The sequence below is a fragment of the Mustela putorius genome, unplaced genomic scaffold (assembly GCF_011764305.1).
Source record: "Mustela putorius furo isolate JIRA1106 unplaced genomic scaffold, ASM1176430v1.1 tig00000145_pilon_pilon_pilon, whole genome shotgun sequence".
Lineage (NCBI taxonomy): Eukaryota > Metazoa > Chordata > Mammalia > Carnivora > Mustelidae > Mustela > Mustela putorius.
Genome location: NW_025421294.1, coordinates 7,588,206 through 7,609,578, shown reverse-complemented (window position 1 = coordinate 7,609,578; position 21,373 = coordinate 7,588,206). Strand labels below are relative to the sequence as shown.

The 21,373-nt window shown below is 37.3% G+C and overlaps 1 protein-coding gene across 3 annotated transcripts in view; it reads left to right on the top strand.

Moving 5' to 3' along the window:
* IPO11 (importin 11) overlaps window positions 1-21,373 on the top strand; it is a 209,898-nt gene that overhangs the window by 164,972 nt on the left and 23,553 nt on the right. For 2 of the 3 annotated variants that reach the window (XM_045075289.1, XM_045075288.1), the window contains 2 exons: window positions 498-593; window positions 7,725-7,809. In XM_045075289.1, coding sequence (XP_044931224.1) covers window positions 498-593; window positions 7,725-7,809 — 181 coding nt within the window. Of the gene's footprint in view, window positions 1-497; window positions 594-7,724; window positions 7,810-10,366; window positions 10,659-21,373 lie in introns of those variants that run through there. The other variant, XM_045075290.1, reaches the window with a different exon arrangement.

The window sequence follows — 21,373 nt, the reverse complement described above, 5'->3', positions numbered from 1 at the left end:
TATTTGACAGAGACATAGCGAGAGAGGGAACACAAGCAGGGAGAATGGGAGGGAGACAAGCAGGGAGCCCAACATGGGGCTCAATCCCAGGACCCTGGGATCATGACCTGAGCCGAAGGCAGCCGCCCAACTACTGAGCCACCCAGGTGCCCCAGAAGAGTAGAGATTTTTAATCCTCAACATTTTTGTATCTTTAACTTTTTAGCTATAAAACCATCTCAGGTCTATTGTAATAAGTTAAAGAATATTAAACTTATTTTTCCTTTCAGATCTGCCTTTTAGTATTTAAACACTAATACTCTAGTGAAAGAGAAAATTTTAATGTTACATGCAAAGGTAAAATTTCTGCTATGAGAAACATATTTTGAAAGTTTTCTTTGTATCTTAGAAGTAAAATTTCTCTTCATGTTTCAGGGGGTAATTAGAAAAAGAAAAAAAAAAAGAATTACCTGTTAAAATACTCCAGCTAAACCTGTTTTGCTTTTCTTTTATTTTAGTGTCATCCAAGATAAATTCTGTGGGATTATAAATATCTCAGTGGAGGGCCTACATGATGTCATGACAGAAGATCCCGAAACAGGAACTTACAAAGAGTAGGTGGATCATTTAATTGATTGCCCTTGATTAGGGGTGGAGTGTGTGTCGGGGGGGGTGTGTAATTAATTATGTCCTGCATGATTTTTGTTCACTACTACCATATATACATGGTGTCTTTTTTAAATTTTGTCTTCTATAAAGAAAATTTTGGGGTTTTTTTTGCCTCTAATTAGCTTGATCTTGATTGTTAAAGTGAAATGACAAATTGGACTTCAACTTTAATAATAATTTTATGATTTGACATTAGGCTTTTATGTTAGCATATAAATGCCTTTTAAAAAAGAGATTTTATTTATTTGACAGAGACAGCAAGAGAGGAAACACAAACTCGGGGAGTGGGACACAAGAGGGGATGGGGGGCAGGGGTTGGGGCGGCAGGGGGGCAGGAGAGGAGGAAGCAGGCCTCCCACTGAGCAGGGAGCCCAGTGTGGGGCTCTATCCCAGGAATCTGGGATCATGACTTGAGCCGAAGGCAGACCCTTAATGACTGAGCCACGAAGGCACCCCTGTAAGAGCCTTTTAAAAGATGTTTTGAATATGTTCTTTTTTTCAATTAACAAAGTTCCCCTGCCTGTTAGGCAAGTTATGAGGAAAAGAGGATTGGTAAACATCTTCTGTTTGTATTTGCTTGATAGAAGCATCCCTGGCACCTTTACATATTAGAGTCATGTGGTACTTGACCAGTCTTAAAAGAGAATGGTTAAAATGACATTGTTGGGGGCACCCGGGTGGCTCAGTTAGTTAAGTGTCTGTCTTTGGCTCAGGTCATGATAGAATCTTACGACTATGAATATTGTATATTTATCCATAATATGTGACAAAGTTTATAACTGTGAAATGTTTAGGATACAATCAAATGTTCCTCGGCCTCTTTGGAGTATATAATTTAGGAGACAGATGTGTCTAATAGCACAATGAAAACACTAGGAATGAGTAAAGGCACTTACATATGTGTTGAACAAAGCACACGAAACAGTAGAATTCTAGCTTGTGCTCTAATAGTGAAGAAAAAGGCACTGTGTGTTAGAGTCTTCACAAAGGGATAGGGCTTAGAATATAGGAAATGGACATAAGTGTAGTATGGTATAAGTGGAAGGGATGAGAGTCAGGAAGTTGTTAGAAATAAAGTTGAGAAATGAGTGTAGGTTCATTATTTTCAAGATTAGGATACAGAGGCAGAGAAAAGTGCAGTGACACAGCAGATAAGTACAGGAGTCAAGACTAGAACGATGGTGTTCTGACTCATGATGCCAAGCTCAGCAAGGAAGAAAGTTTTGGTTTGGAAGGGGAAAGTGTTGGGCATAAGGGAAAGCAGACTGACTAGGAGACCATTATTGGGATCCAGACTACAAAGGCCATGGTACTTGGGTAGCTAGGACGTAAAACCATTGTTCCCCTCCCCAGAATTATTTGGTCACTGCTTTTTACCCTGGGATGGTATTTGGCATATGAAAATACAGTGGAGAAATTATTTTCCTGGCTTTTCTAGGTTTTCTAAGAGAAGTTAGACTGATCTGTGATAATCTTCCTATTCTGTAATTTGTGCAGCACATAGAGTTCTCTCTCTCTCTTTTTTTTTTTTTTAACTACATAGAGTTCTAAAAATTATAGTCCATCAGACTGTAGGGTATAAATTGACTTTCAGAAAAGGGCGCATGAGAAACATAAATATTATGTAGCTACCTTATCCTTCAGCTTCCCCTTCCTGTTTATTGGAACAGTTTATTCAAAGAGAGTTAATATTTTTAGTTCTATTGAATTCCTTTTTTATTTTAAGTATAGAATAAATTAGAGCAAAGGAAGAAAACCCTGTTTTTTGTTTTTACCTCTATTATGTAGCATATTAGTCAGGGTTTTCCATATAGACAGAGCCAGTAGGAGAGATATCTATATTTATATTATTTATATTTATATTTATATTTATATAAATGTAAATAGATTTATTATAAAAAATTGACTCATACAATTAGTGAGTCTGAGAAGTCCCAAGATCTCCAGTTGGCAAACTAGAGTATAGTTTCAGTTCAAGTCCAAAGGCCTAAAAGCAGGAGAGCCAGTAGTGTAAGTTCTAGTCTGAATCACAAAGCCAGAGAAGACTGATGTTCAAACTAAAAGACAGGCAGAGAGTGTGAATTCTCTTTTAACTAGACCTTTTATTCTCTTCAGGCTTCCACTGATTAAGACTCACCCACATTGGGGAGGGCAGTCTGTTGTACTCACTGTACAAATTCACATGTTAATCTCATCTAGAAACACTCAGGATAATATTAACCAATAATCCTTGTATCCTGCGGTTCAGTCAAGTTGATATATTTAGCCACAATAATGAAACCTGGTTGACAGATCATCTCTTTCTTCAGACTTGTTTATGCCGGACGTTGTGCCTTGTGAGGAAGCAGCTGAGGCTCTGTCCTGAAGGAGTCCACTGCCTAGAAGGGGAAATGGGGACCAGTGGAGCAATACCAGCTACAGAAGAAGAAGGGTTTTGGGGAAACTGAACACCTTCTGAGAATATGAGGTGGATTAGAGCCAACTAGTAAAGTAACCTGAAAAGGGTTTTGGACTAGCTTGTATAGTCAGTGGAGGTTCATTTCACAGTTTCAAAGTTGAAGTAAGAAGAAAAGAATTATATGTCAGAAGAGTCACTTGGGTCTATTGTAGAGGACGACAGGGAGGGGTGGAAAGGCTCACACTGAGTGGGCTTAGACCACTGAAACAACCTGGGAATGCACATTTCCCTTCCCCAGTCCAGACCCATTATATCAGAATCTTTGGGGCTAGAGCAGTAGAATCTGCATTGTAAACAGGAACACTGGATGATTCGTGTGCCCTTTAAAAATTGAAGATGTGCTGTCTGGGAGATGGAGAAGCCTTTCAGGTAGCTATCATACTACTGTTGATATGAATTTGAGATAGATTGTGGAGGAAGAATTGGCAGGTAGGAAATGATGACAGGTGGGTGTGGCTAGAGAGTTGACAAGTATTTATAGTTTGGTGGACATGACATACATAAATTTTGTAAGATAATGGTGCTATACCTAGCAACCTGTATCTGTTTTTTATGCTTTAATATGTCTTCATACTGTATTCTCATAGGCATTTAAAAACTAAATGTAACATTTTATGTGAGGAAATTGGAGGTGGGTTTTTATTTGCTCTTAAGATGGTACCATTTTTTACATAGTAGAAAAGTTTATCTTCCAAGGTAAATGGGTAGTTAGTTAACAGTTGACTGTTACTGGACTTGATACTGGTATTTCTTAAGAATGGTAAATAAAATGAATCCATTTCGAAGAAAGAAGAGTTCTATTTTCAGAGTTTAAGAATCTGGATTTTTTTTTTTTTTTTTTTTTTAGTTGAAGTGTAATTGACGTGTAACATTGTGTTAGTTTTAGGTGTACAATTAATGATTCAGTATTTGTGTTTATTATTAAATGATTACCGCAGTTAAGTCTAGTTAACATCCATCACCATACGTAGTTAATAATTTTTTTTCTTGTAATGAGGATTTTTAAGGTTAATTCTCTAAGTACCTTTCATATATGCAGTACAGTGTTATTAACTATGGTTACTGTGCTATATATTGTATCTCCATGACTTATCTACTTTACTATCGTTTGACCCCTTTTACGTACCCATTTTGTCCACCTGCCACAACTCTTCTAACTCTTGCAACCACTAGTCTGCTCTCTGAGTTTTCCGTTTAGTTTGATGTGGAGTTCCACATGTATATTTTTGCTTTTGTTGCCTTTGCTTTTGAGTCACATCAAAAAAATCATCACCTGAAGACTGATGTCAGGAGCTTACCACCTAAGTTTTCTTCTAGGAGTTTGATGGTTTCAGGTCTTACATTCAAATCTTAATCCATTTGGGGTTAATTTTTACGTAAGGTGTAAGGTAGTGGTCCAGTTTTTTTCTTTTGCATTGATTATTTTTATGTTTGTATTTTAGTTAGTACAGTTCATTAAACCAGGAAAATACATTAATGAAGTTTAAGATTTGCCTTCTACTTGTCTTCAGTTAGAGTGGTTTTTCTTTTTTTCCTGAAATAATATATTTTTCTTAGGCACATTGGGAAATGAAATTGACAACTCCTTGCCAAAGTTTGGGAAGTACAAAGAAAAGACTCAGCCAGCATTTTCATGTATAAGTGGCTAGAATTTCTTAAATGTGCTCTGTTGAAAGCAGTCATGGTTAGGGGCGCCTGGGTGGCTCAGGAGTTAAGTCCCTTGGGCTCAGGTCATGATCCCAGGGTTCTGGGATCCAGTCCCTTGTCCAGCTCTCTGCTCAGTGGGAAGCCTGCTTCTCTCTCTCCCGTTCCCCCTGCTTGTGTGCCCTTTCTCTCTGTCTCTCTCTCTGTCAAATAAATAAATAAAATCTTAAAAAAAAAAAAAAGGCAGAATAAGATTGCCATGATGCCTGTCAAGCCACTGTCACTAGGGGTTGGAATCAGCTTTTACTGAAGCGAATGGGAACATGGATGCATATAGAGGCATGGAAAAGGAAGATAATAGAGAAATTCAGGGTTCTTTTAAGAAGGAGAATGGTTACATAATCAACCAAAGTGCCCACTGCAGATCAGTTGAATATTGCTCTCAGTTCTAGTTTTATTGTGACATTCCAAAGTGAGTTTGTTTAGATTAAATGAAAGGTTTTATTGGATGTTCCTTTTAAGTTAGAAATAATTTATAAAATTTGATTTAATTTTTTCAGTGTTCTAAAATTCATTGTTTATGCACCACACCCAGTGCTCCATGCAATACGTGCCCTCCTTAATACCCATTACCAGACTCACCCAACCCTCCATTCCTCTCCCCTCCAAAACCCTCCGTTTGTTTCTCAGAGTCCACAGTCTCTCATGGTTTGTCTCCCCCTCCAATTTCCCCCAACTCCCTTCTCCTCCATCTCCCAGTGTCCTCCGTGTTATTCCTTCTGTTCCACAAGTAAGCAAAATCATATGATAATTGACTGTCTCTGCTTAATGTATTTCACTCAGCATAATCTCTTCCCATTCCCATCCATGTTGATACAAAAGTTGGGTATTCATCCTTTCTGATGGAGGCCCAACATTCCATTATATATATGGTCCATATCTTCCTTATCCATTTGTCTGTTGAAGGACATCTTTGTTCTTTCTTTAGACTTTATGCCAATTTGGCTACTGTGCTGCTATGAATATTGGTGTACAGATGACCCTTCTTTAGAAATACTTTAATGTTGCATGTTAACAGTGTTGGTTGTTTCATTGTTTAGAGTTTCTTGTTAGGAAGGATGCTGATTTAGCTGGGTGAAGTGCCTGGATCTATTTAGTGAGTAAGTATAGGATGTGAAAGGTATGTGGCTGCCCAGGTTCACATATTAGTTGTCCCTATTTTAGACTTTTTAAAAAAATTATTATTATTATCATTATTACATTCATTGCCTATATATTTTAGCTTATTAGAAATCTGTTAATTCCCACCATGCCTTTTATGTAAAATATGATTCCCTATCTTTACTATTTGTCAAAAAAATAAGATTTGACTTTTAATTGGAAATTTAGCTGCAGGAGAGAATTTCATCTTTAGGTTTTTCAAATTCATTTTTTTCCCCCTCTCAATTTACACCTTCCAGAGACCCAAGTGAATGCAGTTTGCAGAATTGCAAAGGATAAATGTTCTGCCCTCTCAATAATTTTTGGTCTCTGGAAAAAAATTGTATGTGTTAATGTGTATTCATATTAAGAATATACTCCATTATTTATCTGATAAATCGTTTAGGGAAAGGAGAACAATTAGTTTTTACTCTCCAAGTAAGTTAACAGATTGAGGAATGTGGTGAAGGAATCTCATGCAACATGAAGCATACTTTCCTGAAGATCAGATTCACTGCAGTTAGAATTCAGATCTGCAGCAGGCATAAAATGGCTAATATGAAGGAACTCCTTACTCTTCAGTTTAAAATATAAAGTGGGAGTTAGGTTGTTTTCTAGATTTGGGCTGAGATAATAATATAATTTCTCACTTTGTGCCGAGTCCCTTGGCGAGCTAGTTGTGCTGTGTCATTCTATTGTATCGTGGTAGATGAAAGCATTGCAACTTCAAGAGGTTAAGACCATGTGGCAGGTTAGGAATTAAGCTCTTGCTGTTTCTGATCGCAGTTTAAGGTTCTTACTATTTGAGTGCGCTGGTATGCACTGACTGGGTCCCAAGTAGTTGTTCTAAAAGTTGATTTTTTTTTTAATGGTGGGGAATAGGGGAAGGGATGCACCTATCCTCTGCAAGAGTGGATCCTAATCAAGTTTCTGGTGTCAGCACTTGTCTTTAACCTTGAATTAAAAGTTATTTACACAGCTCAGTCAGGAGTTAAGTTTCTTCTGTACTTGCTACAAAACATAAGAGAAACCAAACTTTCTTTGCCACAGTTTATTGGTTAGGAACCTTTGACTCATAAATTACTGAATTCTGCTGTTCTGAATTAGGAAGCAGTGAGGTTTACTCCATCAACTGGATTCACTAGGCAATATTTATTTCTTGTCTCCCTGGAAGAGAGAAACTATTGACTGAATAGGAAACTGTATTTCTATTATCTCTGTTAATGGTGAAAAGCAGTGGTGCAGATAATCTAAATAAAATGATTTATAACTGTCCTGAGGGTACAAGTGCTCTAGGGACAAGTTCCCCATTTGGAGCACAGAGCATAGTATTGCATAATTAATGTTGTTTTAATGATGTTATTATTTAAATTATTGCTATTGTTATGAAGCATGTATAATAATCTACAGACATATGAAGATTGGTGGTAACAGAAGTGTTAATTTTAATTAAATATCTGTAAGTATCATCTTTTAGAAAAATGTAAAGGGTATACCTTGCTTTGTCAAGTGATGTATGGCTTAAAAATCACATATCTATAAATTCTTTACAACTGCTTCCTTAAATTCTCAAGTGATCTAAAATAGTTCGATATGGCCTTTTTTCTAAAAAATGAGGTATATTTTTGTAAGTAAGTCTTAAAATGATCAACTTATCTAGCTTTTTCTCACATTGTAGTACATAAAAGCATTAATGTTCCAGTGGTTTTCAGGGTTTGTTTTAGCATGTTAGTGACATTTTTTATTTACTTAAAACTTCTTTTTTTTAATGTAGCTGTATGTTAATGTCTCATCTTGAAGAACCAAAGGTTACAGAAGATGAAGAACCACCCACAGAACAGGATAAGAGAAAAAAGATGGTAAGTTAAAAAGTAACTTTTAAAATTTGAAAGAACCATTTATTATTATATTCTTTAGGTTTGAAAATGTCTGTTGGTCAATTCATCCATGTATCTTTCCCCTGTTGTAGAATTAATGTAAGCTGAGCTTTGAAATTTGGAGTGTACTTCTAAAACAGATAAATTATGTTCCTAGTAGTCCTAGTACAGGAAGTAGAGTTAAACTCTTAATCTGAAATAGCTTTTTTTGTCTTATCAGAGCGAAGGGTTTACTCTTTCACTTACAGAAAACATATGACTCTCAAAACTCAATTAAGTTGTAATGCTTACTTTTCAGTTTTGAGGAGATTTACTGAAATTGCTTCATTCCCTGTTAACTCATGAATTTTCATAATGAATTTTTTTCTGAGACAATCATAGGCCTTTATAAAAATTCCTTTAAGTTAACTGCTAAATAGAAACAAAAACAATTAGAAACCTCTAAAATTTTCTGCCTTTAAAATTCTTTGTAATCTTGAACTTTTATTTTTTATTTTTTTTATTTTTTATTTTTTTTTAAAGATTTTATTTATTTATTTGACAGACAGATATCACAAGTAGGCAGAGAGGCAGGCAGAGAGAGGAAGGGAAGCAGGCTCCCTGCTGAGCAGAGAGCCCAATGTGGGGCTCGATCCCAGGACCCTGAGATCATGACCTGAGCCGAAGGCAGCGGCTTAACCCATTGAGCCACCCAGGCTCCCCTGTAATCTTGAACTTTTAAATGTTTACTTTGACACATGAATATAAAATAGCTACATAAGTCAACTTTTTCCTGTTTCCTCATGGAATCTCTCTGGTCCCCTGGCCTCACTGTTACTGATTGCATTGTGCTTTCTTTTTGTCATTTGCCCTTGAGAACAACAGTAATATCCCTCAAAAACAGAGTAAAGAAATCTGTATATATGATGGCCATGGGATACCGCTGAATGCCTAGTAATTCCCGGTGATCGTTATTTTGGTCTGCTCATGACATTCCCTCCTTGAATTATGCCGCACTAACTCACAGGGGGCTCCAATTGTCCTCAGGGTGGAGCTGATCCTGCGCGGCCCTGACAGCCTCCTTTTATTTTATTTTTCTGAATTTTTTAAATTAAAAAAATTTTTTTAACTTTTTTTTTTTATGTTCAGTTAGCCAGCATATAGTACATCATTAGTTTTTGATGTAGTGTTCAGTGATTCATTAGTTGTGTATAACAGCCTTCTTTTAAACCCTGTTAGAGTGTAATCCATTCTATCTGGCATTTTCGCTGGAGTGATGATAGCCTTTCAGTATAGCCTAACAGTTTGTCTTCTCCTTCCTTGTCTCCACTTTTTTTTTTTTTTTTTTTTTTTTTTTTTTTTTAAGATTTTATTTATTTATCAGAGGGGGGCGGAGAGCGAGCACAGGCAGACAGAATGGCAGGCAGAGGCAGAGGGAGAAGCAGGCTCCCTGCTGAGCAAGGAGCCCGATGTGGGACTCGATCCCAGGACGCCGGGATCATGACCTGAGCCGAAGGCAGCCGCTTAACCAACTGAGCCACCCAGGCGTCCCCTTTGTCTCCACTTTTTAAAGCACTGAATATATAATTGGTGTTATGGAAACTATAACATCTTCCTTCATAAGAGTCTAAACTTGTAAATGAGTAATAGGTATTCTGCTTTTATTCATTCCTCAGCTTTTATGCACACTTTATTCATGTCATTCTGCTTGATTGACCCTTAGCAAATTCATCTACTCAGATCTATTTTTCATCCTCTACAGAATCCTCTGTAACAGCACATAGTACTAATTCTAATCCTAACTGGGTTTTGAGGGCAAGTGAAATACTACATAAAGGAACAGTGTATGAGCATGGTTTCAGAAATGACACTTCAGGTTTCTTGTTTCATTTTTGTGATTTTAAGTATTATTTGAGAGCTGGTTGTTTTATCATTATTGTTCTAATCATAGGCAATATTATTTTACAGAACAACCATTATTTTTTCCAGGGGTTGATTTTATTTGAAATTAGTCATCACAGTAGCTTTTTGATATAGATTTATATCATCTCTACTAAGATTTCCAGTGCCTTAGACTTAGAGCATTAGTCTAATACTGATGATACCTCAGCATTTATGGTTAATGCTGGGATTATTTATCTTAGCCTTGAATAGGTCTAATTATGAATAACATGATAATTTTCTATAACTTTTCAGTAGCGATATTAGTTTCCTTGTATCATCAGGGTTACCAGTATAAATAATGTATTTTTTCAGTAATTGTATCATCATTCTTATACTGTGTTGTCTTTAACATGAGAAATTTTTTGAGAACTATCTAGGTGTGTCCTGGTTGTAATTTCAAAGGGAAAAATGTTTGCTGGTAGATGACTATTAACTATTATTTAAAACGAAAACCAATCTAATGTCATAGGGCTTTTCATTTTAAAGTGAAACTGTTCACTTACAAGGAAGAAAAAGTATGACTGCTTGGTTTCTCAATTACATAATTAAAAGTTAGATTTACTTACTGCTATTGTTGTCTTCAAGTGGTCCCTAAAATGTGGTGTCTGCATTTCAGTAGCTGCTTTGCAGAGGATAGCAGCAGTGATTGTAATTCTGAACAGTGGATGATTAACATTACGTCGAATGTGCCAGGTGACGTTGCATGGATTTCTGAGCATTCTCATAGTTTGCTTTAAATAAGGGTGAAATTTCCATCCAGGAAAGCTCTTTAGCTGTCCAGACTTCTGATCTAGCCCTTTTTCATCCAGCTCCTGTCTATACTACCTGTTTGGGGGGAACTAATGGAAAGTCCAGTGCATTCATTTTATTTCATCTCATTCCTAGGTCTCTCTCTATCCACTGTGCTCCAGGACTAGAACAATAATTTTGTGACTTTTTCCATAAATAATTAAGCTAATACATTAACATTTTAAGTTGCTTATAATTTCTGTTTTGTGACGTGTGAAGTTGTACTTTTCCAGATTTAAGTTTTTGAGCATATTACGCTTTCTGGCAACTTGGTGGTACTGACTGAGAAGGCATTCTTAATGAAACGTTTGATACAGTAAGGAAGGCTGTGTTAATGAGGTATTTCTGATCACACTTTCATGTTAAATATTTCTCAGTTTAAGCCCCAGAAATATATTAGTGATCTGCTTCTAGACATAATAATCTAATTTCATATATACTTACTAGATGCTTTAGTTGGTAATGTCACTATAGATAAGCTTGAACATTATTAAAACTAACTAACTTTGGGGCACCTGGGTGACTCAGTTGGTTAATCATCCAGCTCTTGGTTTTTGGCTCACGTCATGATTTGGGGGTTATGGGATCAAGCCCCGTGCTGGGCTCCGCGCTCAACGTGAAGTCTGCTTGAGATTCTTTCTCCCTCTCCCTTTGTTCCCCTTTCCCACTTGTGAGCATGTGCTCTCTCTCTAAAATAAATTAATAAATCTTTAAAAACAAAACAAAACTACACTAACTTATCATTTTCCTGTGCTGGTAGAGCATTAGCAAAAATAATGGTCTATCCAGACATGATCGCTTTACATGACTTTGAAGTAGTAATATTAATATCTTATCTGCATAACATTATCTTTTTTTTTTTTTTAAGATTTTATGTATTTATTTGACAGAGAGAGATCACAAATAGGCGGAGAGGCAGGCAGAGAGAGAGGAAGGGAAGCAGGCTCCCCGCTGAGCAGAGAGCCTGATGAGGGGCTCAATCCCAGGACCCTGGGATCAGGACCTGAGCCGAAGTCAGAGGCTTTAACCCACTGAGCCACCCAGGTGCTCCACATTATCTTTTTTTTTTTTTTTTAAGATTTTATTTATTTATTTGACAGACAGAGATCACAAGTAGGCAGAAAGGCAGGGCGAGAGAGAGGGAGAGGAGGAAGCAGGCTCCCTGCTGAGCAGAGAGCCTGATGCAGGGCTCGATCCCAGGACCCAGGGATTACGACCTGAGCCGAAGGCAGAGGCTTTAACCCACTGAGCCACCCAGGCGCCCCCCACATTATCTTTTTTTTTAAAGAATTTTTTTTAGAGTGTCATCTGACTTAGTCCTGTAACAATTTTATGATCAGATATTGATGAGGAAACCAAGTGACAGAGAAGTTGCCTCTTTTTTATTTCTTTTTTTTTTTTTATTTTTTATAAACATATATTTTTATCCCCAGGGGTACAGGTCTGTGAATCACCAGGTTTACACACTTCACAGCACTCACCAAAGCACATACCCTCCCCAATGTCCATAATCCCACCCCCTTCTCCCTAACCCCCTACCCCCAGCAACCCTCAGTTTGTTTTGTGAGATTAAGAGTCACTTATGGTTTTTCTCCCTCCCTATCCCATCTTGTTTCATTTATTCTTCTCTTACCCACTTAAGCCCCCATGTTGCATCACCACTTCCTCATATCAGGGAGATCATATGATAGTTGTCTTTCTCTGCTTGACTTATTTCGCTAAGCATGATACGCTCTAGTTCCATCCATGTTGTTGCAAATGGCAAGATTTCATTTCTTTTGATGGCTGCATAGTATTCCATTGTGTATATATACCACTTCTTCTTGATCCATTCATTCATCTGTTGATGGACATCTAGGTTCTTTCCATAGTTTGGCTATTGTAGACATTGCTGCTATAAACATTCGGGTGCATGTGCCCCTTTGGATCACTACATGCCTCTTACTCAAGAGTTACAGATTCTGGAAAGCAAAATTAGAACTGAGCTTTCTTGACTCCTAGCCTGATCCATTCTTTATGATTTTGATTTCTAAAATTTCTGTAGCTTCTGAAATGTTCTGAGAAACTCCACATACCATTTTGCTGAAACCGTACAATGTACGGGAACTACATGTTTGAGAGGGAAGTGCCAGCTTAAAACACAGCTTAGCTACCACAAGTCACTGGAATTGGAATTAGATCTTTAGATTAAGTATAGTTTGTCATGTCCTCATGATTAGCATGGCTAGGAAACAGGTGGTTTATTAATTTATATATTTGCTTTACTTTTTTTTTTTTTTTTTTTTTAAAGATTTTATTTATTTATTTGACAGAGAGAGATCACAAGTAGTCGGAGAGGCAGGCAGAGAGAGAGAGAGGGAAGCAGGCTCCCTGCTGAGCAGAGAGCCCGATGCGGGACTCGATCCCAGGACCCCGAGATCATGACCCGAGCCGAAGGCAGCGGCTTAACCCACTGAGCCACCCAGGCGCCCTATATATTTGCTTTACTTTTACAGTTAAATGTAGTTTGCAGTTATATGTGTGTGTGTGTATATATACATGTATTATTATATATGATTATATATAATATATATTATATATATACTATAAAGAAGAGCTAGAGAAATTATCTTGAAGAATACCCATTGAGAGAAATCAATTTCAGGGAGAAGGTTAATGATAATTCACAAAGATGCTAATTATTTTGTGAGTAACATTGAGTATTTACTGCATTTAAGTATTATTTTAAGTTTTTTGTGTAATTATTGAATGCTCACTATGTGATAACACTATTCTTGAAATTGAGCATATGGCAGTGAATGGAGCTTAGAGCCCAAAGAAATGATTTATGTATAATAACAATGTGAAGTTTATGAAGATTAAGTGATAAACATCAGAGTAGTTTTATAAATTCATAGCATGCTCATGAAACTGGCAGTTTTATATATAGTGTTGCTAGAAGTATATTTTTACTGTGTTTCAATAGCCCTTACTTCATTGACAGTAACTGTTTTCTCTCTGTCTGTCTGTCTGTCACTCTCTCTTTTCTTAGTTTTATAGATCTTTGCAGGCCTCTTACTTGATTAGTTTTTTTCAAGAGAAATATCATTTGGGAACTCTTTTAACAGTTTTCAGGATAATTTGTACTTGCAATGAATTTGATTTATTTTTCATCTTTTATGTACACATGTGGGAATATATCTTAATGTATTTTAGAAAAAAATTTAGAGCTGTCTCAAGAATAGGAACTATTATTTTTCCATTATCTCTCTCAAGAGGTAGATTAGAATTGAAAACATTTGTGCGATATTACAAACCAATGGAAATAAAATTTTAACATGTTGTACTTTACTTTTAAGCTGTTGTTTGCTGAGTGAAATCTGCAGGTGAATTTTTACTGGTTTGTAATCAAGTCTTAAGCTTTTGATAGGCTCAAATATTTGTATGACTAGCAAGAGTTTTAAATTTTAACTTGTACCTCATATAGGTCAAACAGAATCTACAGCGTACCTGAGCTAAATTTGGGGTGGAACTAAGTATTTGTAGGCCAAATGACATTAGCAAACCTGGCATCACAGTCTTTTGTTTTGGCTGTAGCATATCAAACCAGCAAATGTCTTTTATTTATTTTATTTTATTTTATTTGATATTTTTATTTATTTATTTATTTTATTTGATAAACTCATAACGAGATCCTGAGTCTCATGCAAATAGAGTAGATCCTGAGCATGCCTTGCATATTGCTTCTGAATGAGTAACATCTCCTGTATTCCTGTTGCCAAATGTGGCACTCCATCAGGGAGGCACTAGAGTACGGCACTGTGGGAATGGAATTGTCTGAAAGTCAGAGCTAACAGTTTTTTCCCCTTTTTGAGGATAGGTAGACCACCTCAGCTTTCACCTTTCCCTCCCTCTCCTGTTTCCTCCTCCCCTGAGCTCATCCTGCATCCTGTGGTCAACTCTTCTCGAGAACTTTTGTTTGCCTAACTACTAAATGCACCAGCGTTCCTTAGACTTCTACTTAGTAGAATTTAGAATACATTGTCAGAGGGAAAGTTAACCTTTTATCTCTTGAAAATATTCCGTCATGCTGTTTTATAAATGTTCAGTCAAAATGCAGTGTTAGCAGGGCACCCTTTGATAGTGGTTGGGTTGGGAAGTTGTAAACTCTTCCAGCATGATTTTGATCACTGAGAACCAGTCAAGTGATTGTTTCACTGACCTCTTTTGCCTCTAAAAAAAACTCAACAGAGCTAGTAGAAGGAATCATATTTGGCTGTCACTAATAAGGTACTGTGTTTTTCTTAGTTAACTAATAGTAATCTTGAAATTTACACACAAAAGGCATTTTTATTTTTCAGATAATATCATGAGATTAAGCCATCATCTTATTGGTAGTTTCTGAACTGCTTTTGAGAATCCTTTCCCTATTACATTCAGTAATCAAGGTAAATACCATATTGTTGAAAATAACTCTTTCTTATTCAGCTTGTGTGCATTGTCATGCTAAGTTACAACTTTAGAGAGCTTTCTTGTTGCTTTTTCTCACTGTGCCCAGTTGAACTACATTGTTCCCCCTCCACTTTCTTGCTACATCTTGACCTCCTCCTAATTTAGAACTGATCCTCATCCATAGTCCTAAACTCTGACCTTTCTCTGTCACAACCTCTTCTTCCTTACTAACCATTCCTTGTGTCCTGGAAATTCTGTTTTGTGCTTTTATCTGAAGTCCTATAATTACTCTTATTTTCATAGTCTTTACACAAACTTATTTTCACAAACTCTCTTATCTTTTAACCTAGATTTTCTTGTTTTTCTGCTGCTTTTATCTTTGGACAATGCGTAGCTTTTGCCACCCCACTAAACTTGTGCTACTAAATTTGTAAGCCAGAAATCAGGCTTACGTATATCTTAAAAAACTTCACATGTTGTTTTGGTGTCCAGCCAGGGTTGCGAACCACTTTAATAGGAATTAAAGTCCCTGCCAGTCTTTGATGGACTTCTGCACCGTGTTCTGCCCACGCTTTTGAGCCCTATCTTCCTTTTCCCCACTCTTGTTTCCTAAACCAGTCGACTTGTTTCCATACACATTACACGTTTTCTTGCCTCTCTTACAGCACTCTCAGACGAGTCCTTACATGTAGAGGCGCCTCTTCATCCTCATTCTCTTCACTCAGCTTAGTTATTTGCTATTTTCCTCACGAGGCACCCTCTCTACTCACTGATTTCCCTTCCTAGCCATGCGTAGTTACAGAAATGGTGCTTGCCTCTCCTGGACTTACGTAGCGTCTTCTCTATACATCTCAACTGTCCATACCACCTCTATGTAACCTACAACTCAAATCTGTGATCTCCTTGAAATTAGGAACAATGTCTCACTTATCTTTGTCTATGTATGTGCATATATCTTTGTCTATTACAGTAAAGCTTTGTTGAATAAACGTTTCTTGCATTACATATTAATGATTCTTTAACTGTGGCATTCTCTTTAATACTTAAGGCACCTTAAGAAAATCAGTTAGCCAATAGTATGTGCAAGCAAACAGCGGAATTTTTTCTCCTGTTTTACCTTTTAGTTGAAAAGATTAACTCTAGGGGCGCCTGGGTGGCTCAGTGGGTTGGGCCTCTGCCTTCGGCTTAGGTTATAATCTCAGGGGTCCTGGGATCGAGTCCCACATGGGGCTCTCTGCTTGGCGGGGAGCCTTCTTCCCCTCTCTCTCTAATTGTGATCACTCTCTCTCTGTCAAATAAATAAAAATCTTTAAAAAAAAAATAAAAAGGAAAATATTAACTCTAAAATACACCCCTGTTTTCTTTGTGTCCTTAGATAGCTATATTCACATTGATGAGCTATATTCACATTGGATCCATTTCCCTCTGCCTTAACATTACAGAGTTCTCTCCTCTTTACATTCTCAAAACAAATTTAGATCCATAACCTACTACCTCTTTCCTTACCTTGCAGCTTATTAGCAGCAGGGGAAAAATAGCAGTGGCACCACACAGACACAGTTTTCCTAATTGACTTTGTAGCTAATTAGTCCTGGAAGGAACTGTGTATCCTGTTTCTTGAAGTCTCTCATATTGATGGTCTTTATAGTAAAAAAAAAACAACACTCCAGAAAACTTTTAATCATTTACCTGATTATTCAGTGAAGTTACCTATGTGGATTTTAGTCTTTAAGCTTTTTATTGCTTTGACAATGCACCCTAGGGACATCTTTCTTGTAAAACTTCATTTTGTAACCTCTAAGCAATATTTTGAGGGAATGGTAGTATTTAGTGTTATTTGGTATAAGTAATTAATGTAAGTCTACAATAATTATGTGATACACAGAAACTAGAGCTTTTAAAGGCATTTTATGTATTTATGTATTTATATTCTATCTGTTCACAGAGGAAAATGGCATATGAGTACCCATGCCTAAAAATAAAGTTTTACTGATAGCAATGTATAAATAAAGACTTGGGAAAATGTCAAGTGTGCATTTGGGTTTGGGAACATCCAAGGACCCTAGTTTCAAAACCATTAATTCAGAAACTGGAGGGGGAAGTAAATTTAAGATCATTATTGTATTTATTTAGGCAGAAATTCTTAACCTGGCATTCAGCCTGGGGATTGACTTCTGGGGGAAGTTTTAGAAACACCAGTGAGACGGTATGCAGATTTGGGTGAGAATGTACATTTTGGTAAAGAAGGAGGTTCTTTAGGGACCAATAAAAGATGAATTGTAAAGAATCTCTTGACTCTTCTATAGGACTTGGATATGGATCTTTCGTTTTTTTCACCACACCGTATGTACTGTCTCCCCATCCTGACTAATTTTCCTCCACTTGGCTTTGCTTGGGCCATATGCTTTATGTGTTTGAGTAGTGAGCGAACACTGAAACTTAGAATCAAACTCTTTTTAACTCTATCCAGTTGGTCATACATACTGTTACCATGCCACTAGCCAAATGACATGTAGGCTGCTGAGAAAAATAGTAAAATTGGGCCCAGGAGCATGGGGACCAGGGCTAGTGCCCAAAGGTAAGAGAACCTTGGGGTTATTCTTCCTGCCTCCCCCCCCCCAACCCCTGCCCCAGTTCACTTGAGAATTATTCATGAATATCACTCATGGTTTCATTAGCAAGAAGATGTGTTTTTAACAAACCAGTGTTTCCAAAGATTCCTTTCCAGTTTCCTCTCAGGGTCCTAAAAGTAAGAAGATGACTCTCAGGTTAACTCACAGACTTATCTAGTTTCTTGAACCGTTACACAAAAGTATCCATTCAGCAAGCAGTCATGGAGTTAGCTGTCATGTACGATGGTGGTGTGAGCTGAAAGTGCGGGGAGATGACAGAGAGCTGAAGATGAGGTGTGAAGGGGAGATTAAGGAGAGAAGCCTTTCCCCATGTCATGGATGCTTTACATAAGAGATTTAATTTCCTTTGTTTTTTGAGATTGTAAATTTGTTAAATTGGAGTTGTTTCTTGCAAAGATGAAGATAATAGGCTTTGAAATTATCCTTCCAACTGAAATAAGTGAAAAACAAGATGAAATACACGAAACCTTTTTTAAGGCACTGTAAATCAGAATATGAAGAATAGTGATTTCTGAGAAACAGAAAACCCAGTGAACCCTCCAGTTGTCACAGTTTACTGCCTGGAGAGAGTTTCCAGAGAGTGGCACAGGGATCCCAGTGTTCTGTTCAATTTGAAGAGATAGAGCTGGAAATCTGAGGATGCCAAAGAGGTTCAAGTTACCAGAGAAGAGAGAGCAGCCCCCTTAGAACTTGCTGGATCTTTGGAGGGTCCCTTGTGAGTTTTCAACTCAGTACTGATTAACACACACAAATGTGGAAGTTACTCATGGCCAGGGAAGGATCCTCCAGGAAGGGTTGTTAGGGAAACAAACTCAGAGCTGACAGACCCAGCAGTAGATCTTGTTGTCAGAGTGGAAACCTCAGAAATGATAGGGTATTAGGTAGAGGATTCAGAAGTGTATGTCAGTGGTGATACAAAATTATTCCCATATTAGGTATTGTTCTGATCCTGCCAAACAAAGGTAAAAGCAAAATCTGAAAAGATCAAACTGTTTCCAACAGTGTAACCATGTCCTAGAACAAAACTCAAGACTACAGTCATAGAAAAATTTCTAGTATCTAACAGGGCAAAATTTATAGTGCCTGGCATCCGTTAAAAACCAACAGGCATGCAAAGAAGATGGAAAATATCCATACGGGGGAGGGGGTGGGGTTAATCAATTTTAACTACCCAAGAATAGATACATATGGTGGAAATAGTAGAAAAGATCATTAAGACACTTTTTATAACTTTGTTCCTTCTGTTAAGAAGCTAGAGGAAGGGCACCTGGGTGGCTCAGTCATTAAGCGTCTGCCTTTGGCTCAGGTCATGATCCCAGGGCCCTGAGATTGAGCCCCTGCTCAGCGGGAAGCCTGCTTCTCCCTCTTCCACTCCCCCTGCTTGTATTCCCTCTCTCATTGTCTCTCTCTCTCTCTGTCAAATAAATAAATAAAATCTTTAAAAAAAAAAAAAAAAAGGAAGGGGCGCCTGGGTGGCTCAGTGGGTTAAGCCTCTGCCTTCAGCTCAGGTTATGATCTCAGGGTCCTGGGATCAAGCCCAGTGTCTGACTCCCTGCTAGGCGGGGAACCTGCTGTCCCCTCCCTCTCTGCCTGCCTCTCTGCCTACTTGTGATCTCTGTCTGCCAAATAAATAAATAAAATCTTTAAAAAAAAAAAAAAAAGGAAGCTAGAGGAAAAGATTGAGCTTGTTAAATAGAGATGAAGTTACTTTATTTTTTTTTTTTTAAAGATTTTATTTATTTATTTATTTATTTGTTTGTTTATTTGACAGACAGATCACAAGTAGGCAGAGAGGCAGGCAGAGAGAGAGAGGAGGAAGCAGGCTCCCCACTAAGCAGAGAGCCCGATGCGGGGCTCGATCCCAGGACCCTGAGATCATGACCTGAGCCAAAGGCAGAGGCTTTACCCCACTGAGCCACCCAGGCGCCCCAAGACGAAGTTACTTTAAAAAGACTGAAATGAACCTGTAGGAATTAAGATCTATAGTATCTGGTGGGGTTAATATAGATTAAGTATTGGAGAACAAAACATTAGTGAATTTTAAAGAGCTAGAAGTAGAAACTCTCCAAAATGAGACAGTAAAAAAGACATGTGGAGGGGTAAGCCATATAGGTCATCGTAAAGCAGCCTAATGTACAAGTAGTTCAAGTCCCCAAATGACAAAACAGAAAACAAAAGAAATATTTGAAGAAATAATGGCCAGATTTTTTCCAAGTGTAATGACAACTGTGAGTTCACAGGTCTAGGAAGCTTAGAGAACCCTAAGCACAAGAATCAAGACTGTCCCAAGCTGCATCATAATCAACTTGCCACTTTAATCCAGTGTTGAAGAGAACATCTTAAAAGCAGTCAGGGGGTAGAAATGAATGCATTACATAGAGAGGAAAGGAGGTAAGAATGATAACAAACTTGTCATCAGGAACATTGCAGGCAGGCTGACAGTAGAGCTGCGTTTTTAAAATACTGAAAAAAAAAAGCCTGTTTTTAAAAGCTGTTTTATTACTGAATTAATGTTTTAGAATAAATTTTTACTATCGAAAATAATTTTTTGGGATGCCTGGGTGGCTGAGTTGGTTAAGTGGCTGCCTTCAGCTCAGGTCATGATCCCAGCGACCTGGGATCGAGTCCCATGTTGGGCTCCTTGCTCAGCAGGGAGCCTGCTTCTCCCTTTGCCTCTGCTTGCCTCTCTGGCTGCCTGTGGTCACTCTCTCTGACAAATAAATAAAATCTTAAAAAAAAAAAAAAAGAAAAGAAAAGAATTTATTTTTTTTAAATTTACTCCCTACATACTTTGGAAAGTTAACAAATTTTATTTTGGTGAAAATGGAAGATAGCATTTTTTTACTCAGCAGTGCAAAGTGTTTACAGACTATTTGCATAATCTGTAACAGTATTATAGATGACCACAGAAAACCTATTACATTAATTGTCAAATTTATCTCACAGTATTACTGGGTACGTTTTGTGCTCCTGCTTGAATGAAGCCACAGAAGAGTAGGCATGAGTGCTTTATAATCATCAGTGTAGAAGTACACACACTTGATACTTTATGGCTTGCCATCTGATTCTTTTTTTTGCCTTTAAAATTGCTGAGATTGTTTCTTTCTTTTGTTTTAATTTTTTTTTTTTAAGATTTATTTATTTCAGAGGGAGGGAGAGCACATGAGCCAGGGGAAGGGCAGAGGGCGATGGAGAGAGAATCTCAATCAGATTCCAAGCGAGGCGCCTTGATGTGGGCTCTGTCCCAGGACCCTGAGATCATGACATGGGCCAAAATCCAGAGTCAGCTGCTTAAGTAAGTGAGCCCTGCAGGCGCCCCTTATTTTATTTTATTTTATTTTATTTTAGCCTTTGATACAAAGTGATCTTTAAAGTCTATAGATAGATAATAGGAAAAAGCCCGCCTACTCGAGAACTTGTCTGCTGAGAAAATCAAGTAGATACAAATTGTTCATGATGAATGTGTTTGTTTGTGTTTCATGAAGCCATTACCAGGAGGTAAAATTTGTCTTTGTTCCTTTGCTCTTAGAAATCTTTAAAACTTAGCTCTTACACTTTAGTATTACATAACAGTTTACAAAATTATAATTACAAATTACTGCTTCTCACTTTGCAAAGAAAGCAGTTGTGCTATTAAAATGTACACATTTTTATCTGTATAACTTACTTGCTTCCCTTATAGTTAGCTGAAAACCTAATTTATTAAAATTGTTTGCAAATTTTCACATTTCTCTATTATCTTAAAAACATTTCAGTGTACTCTTAGTCAA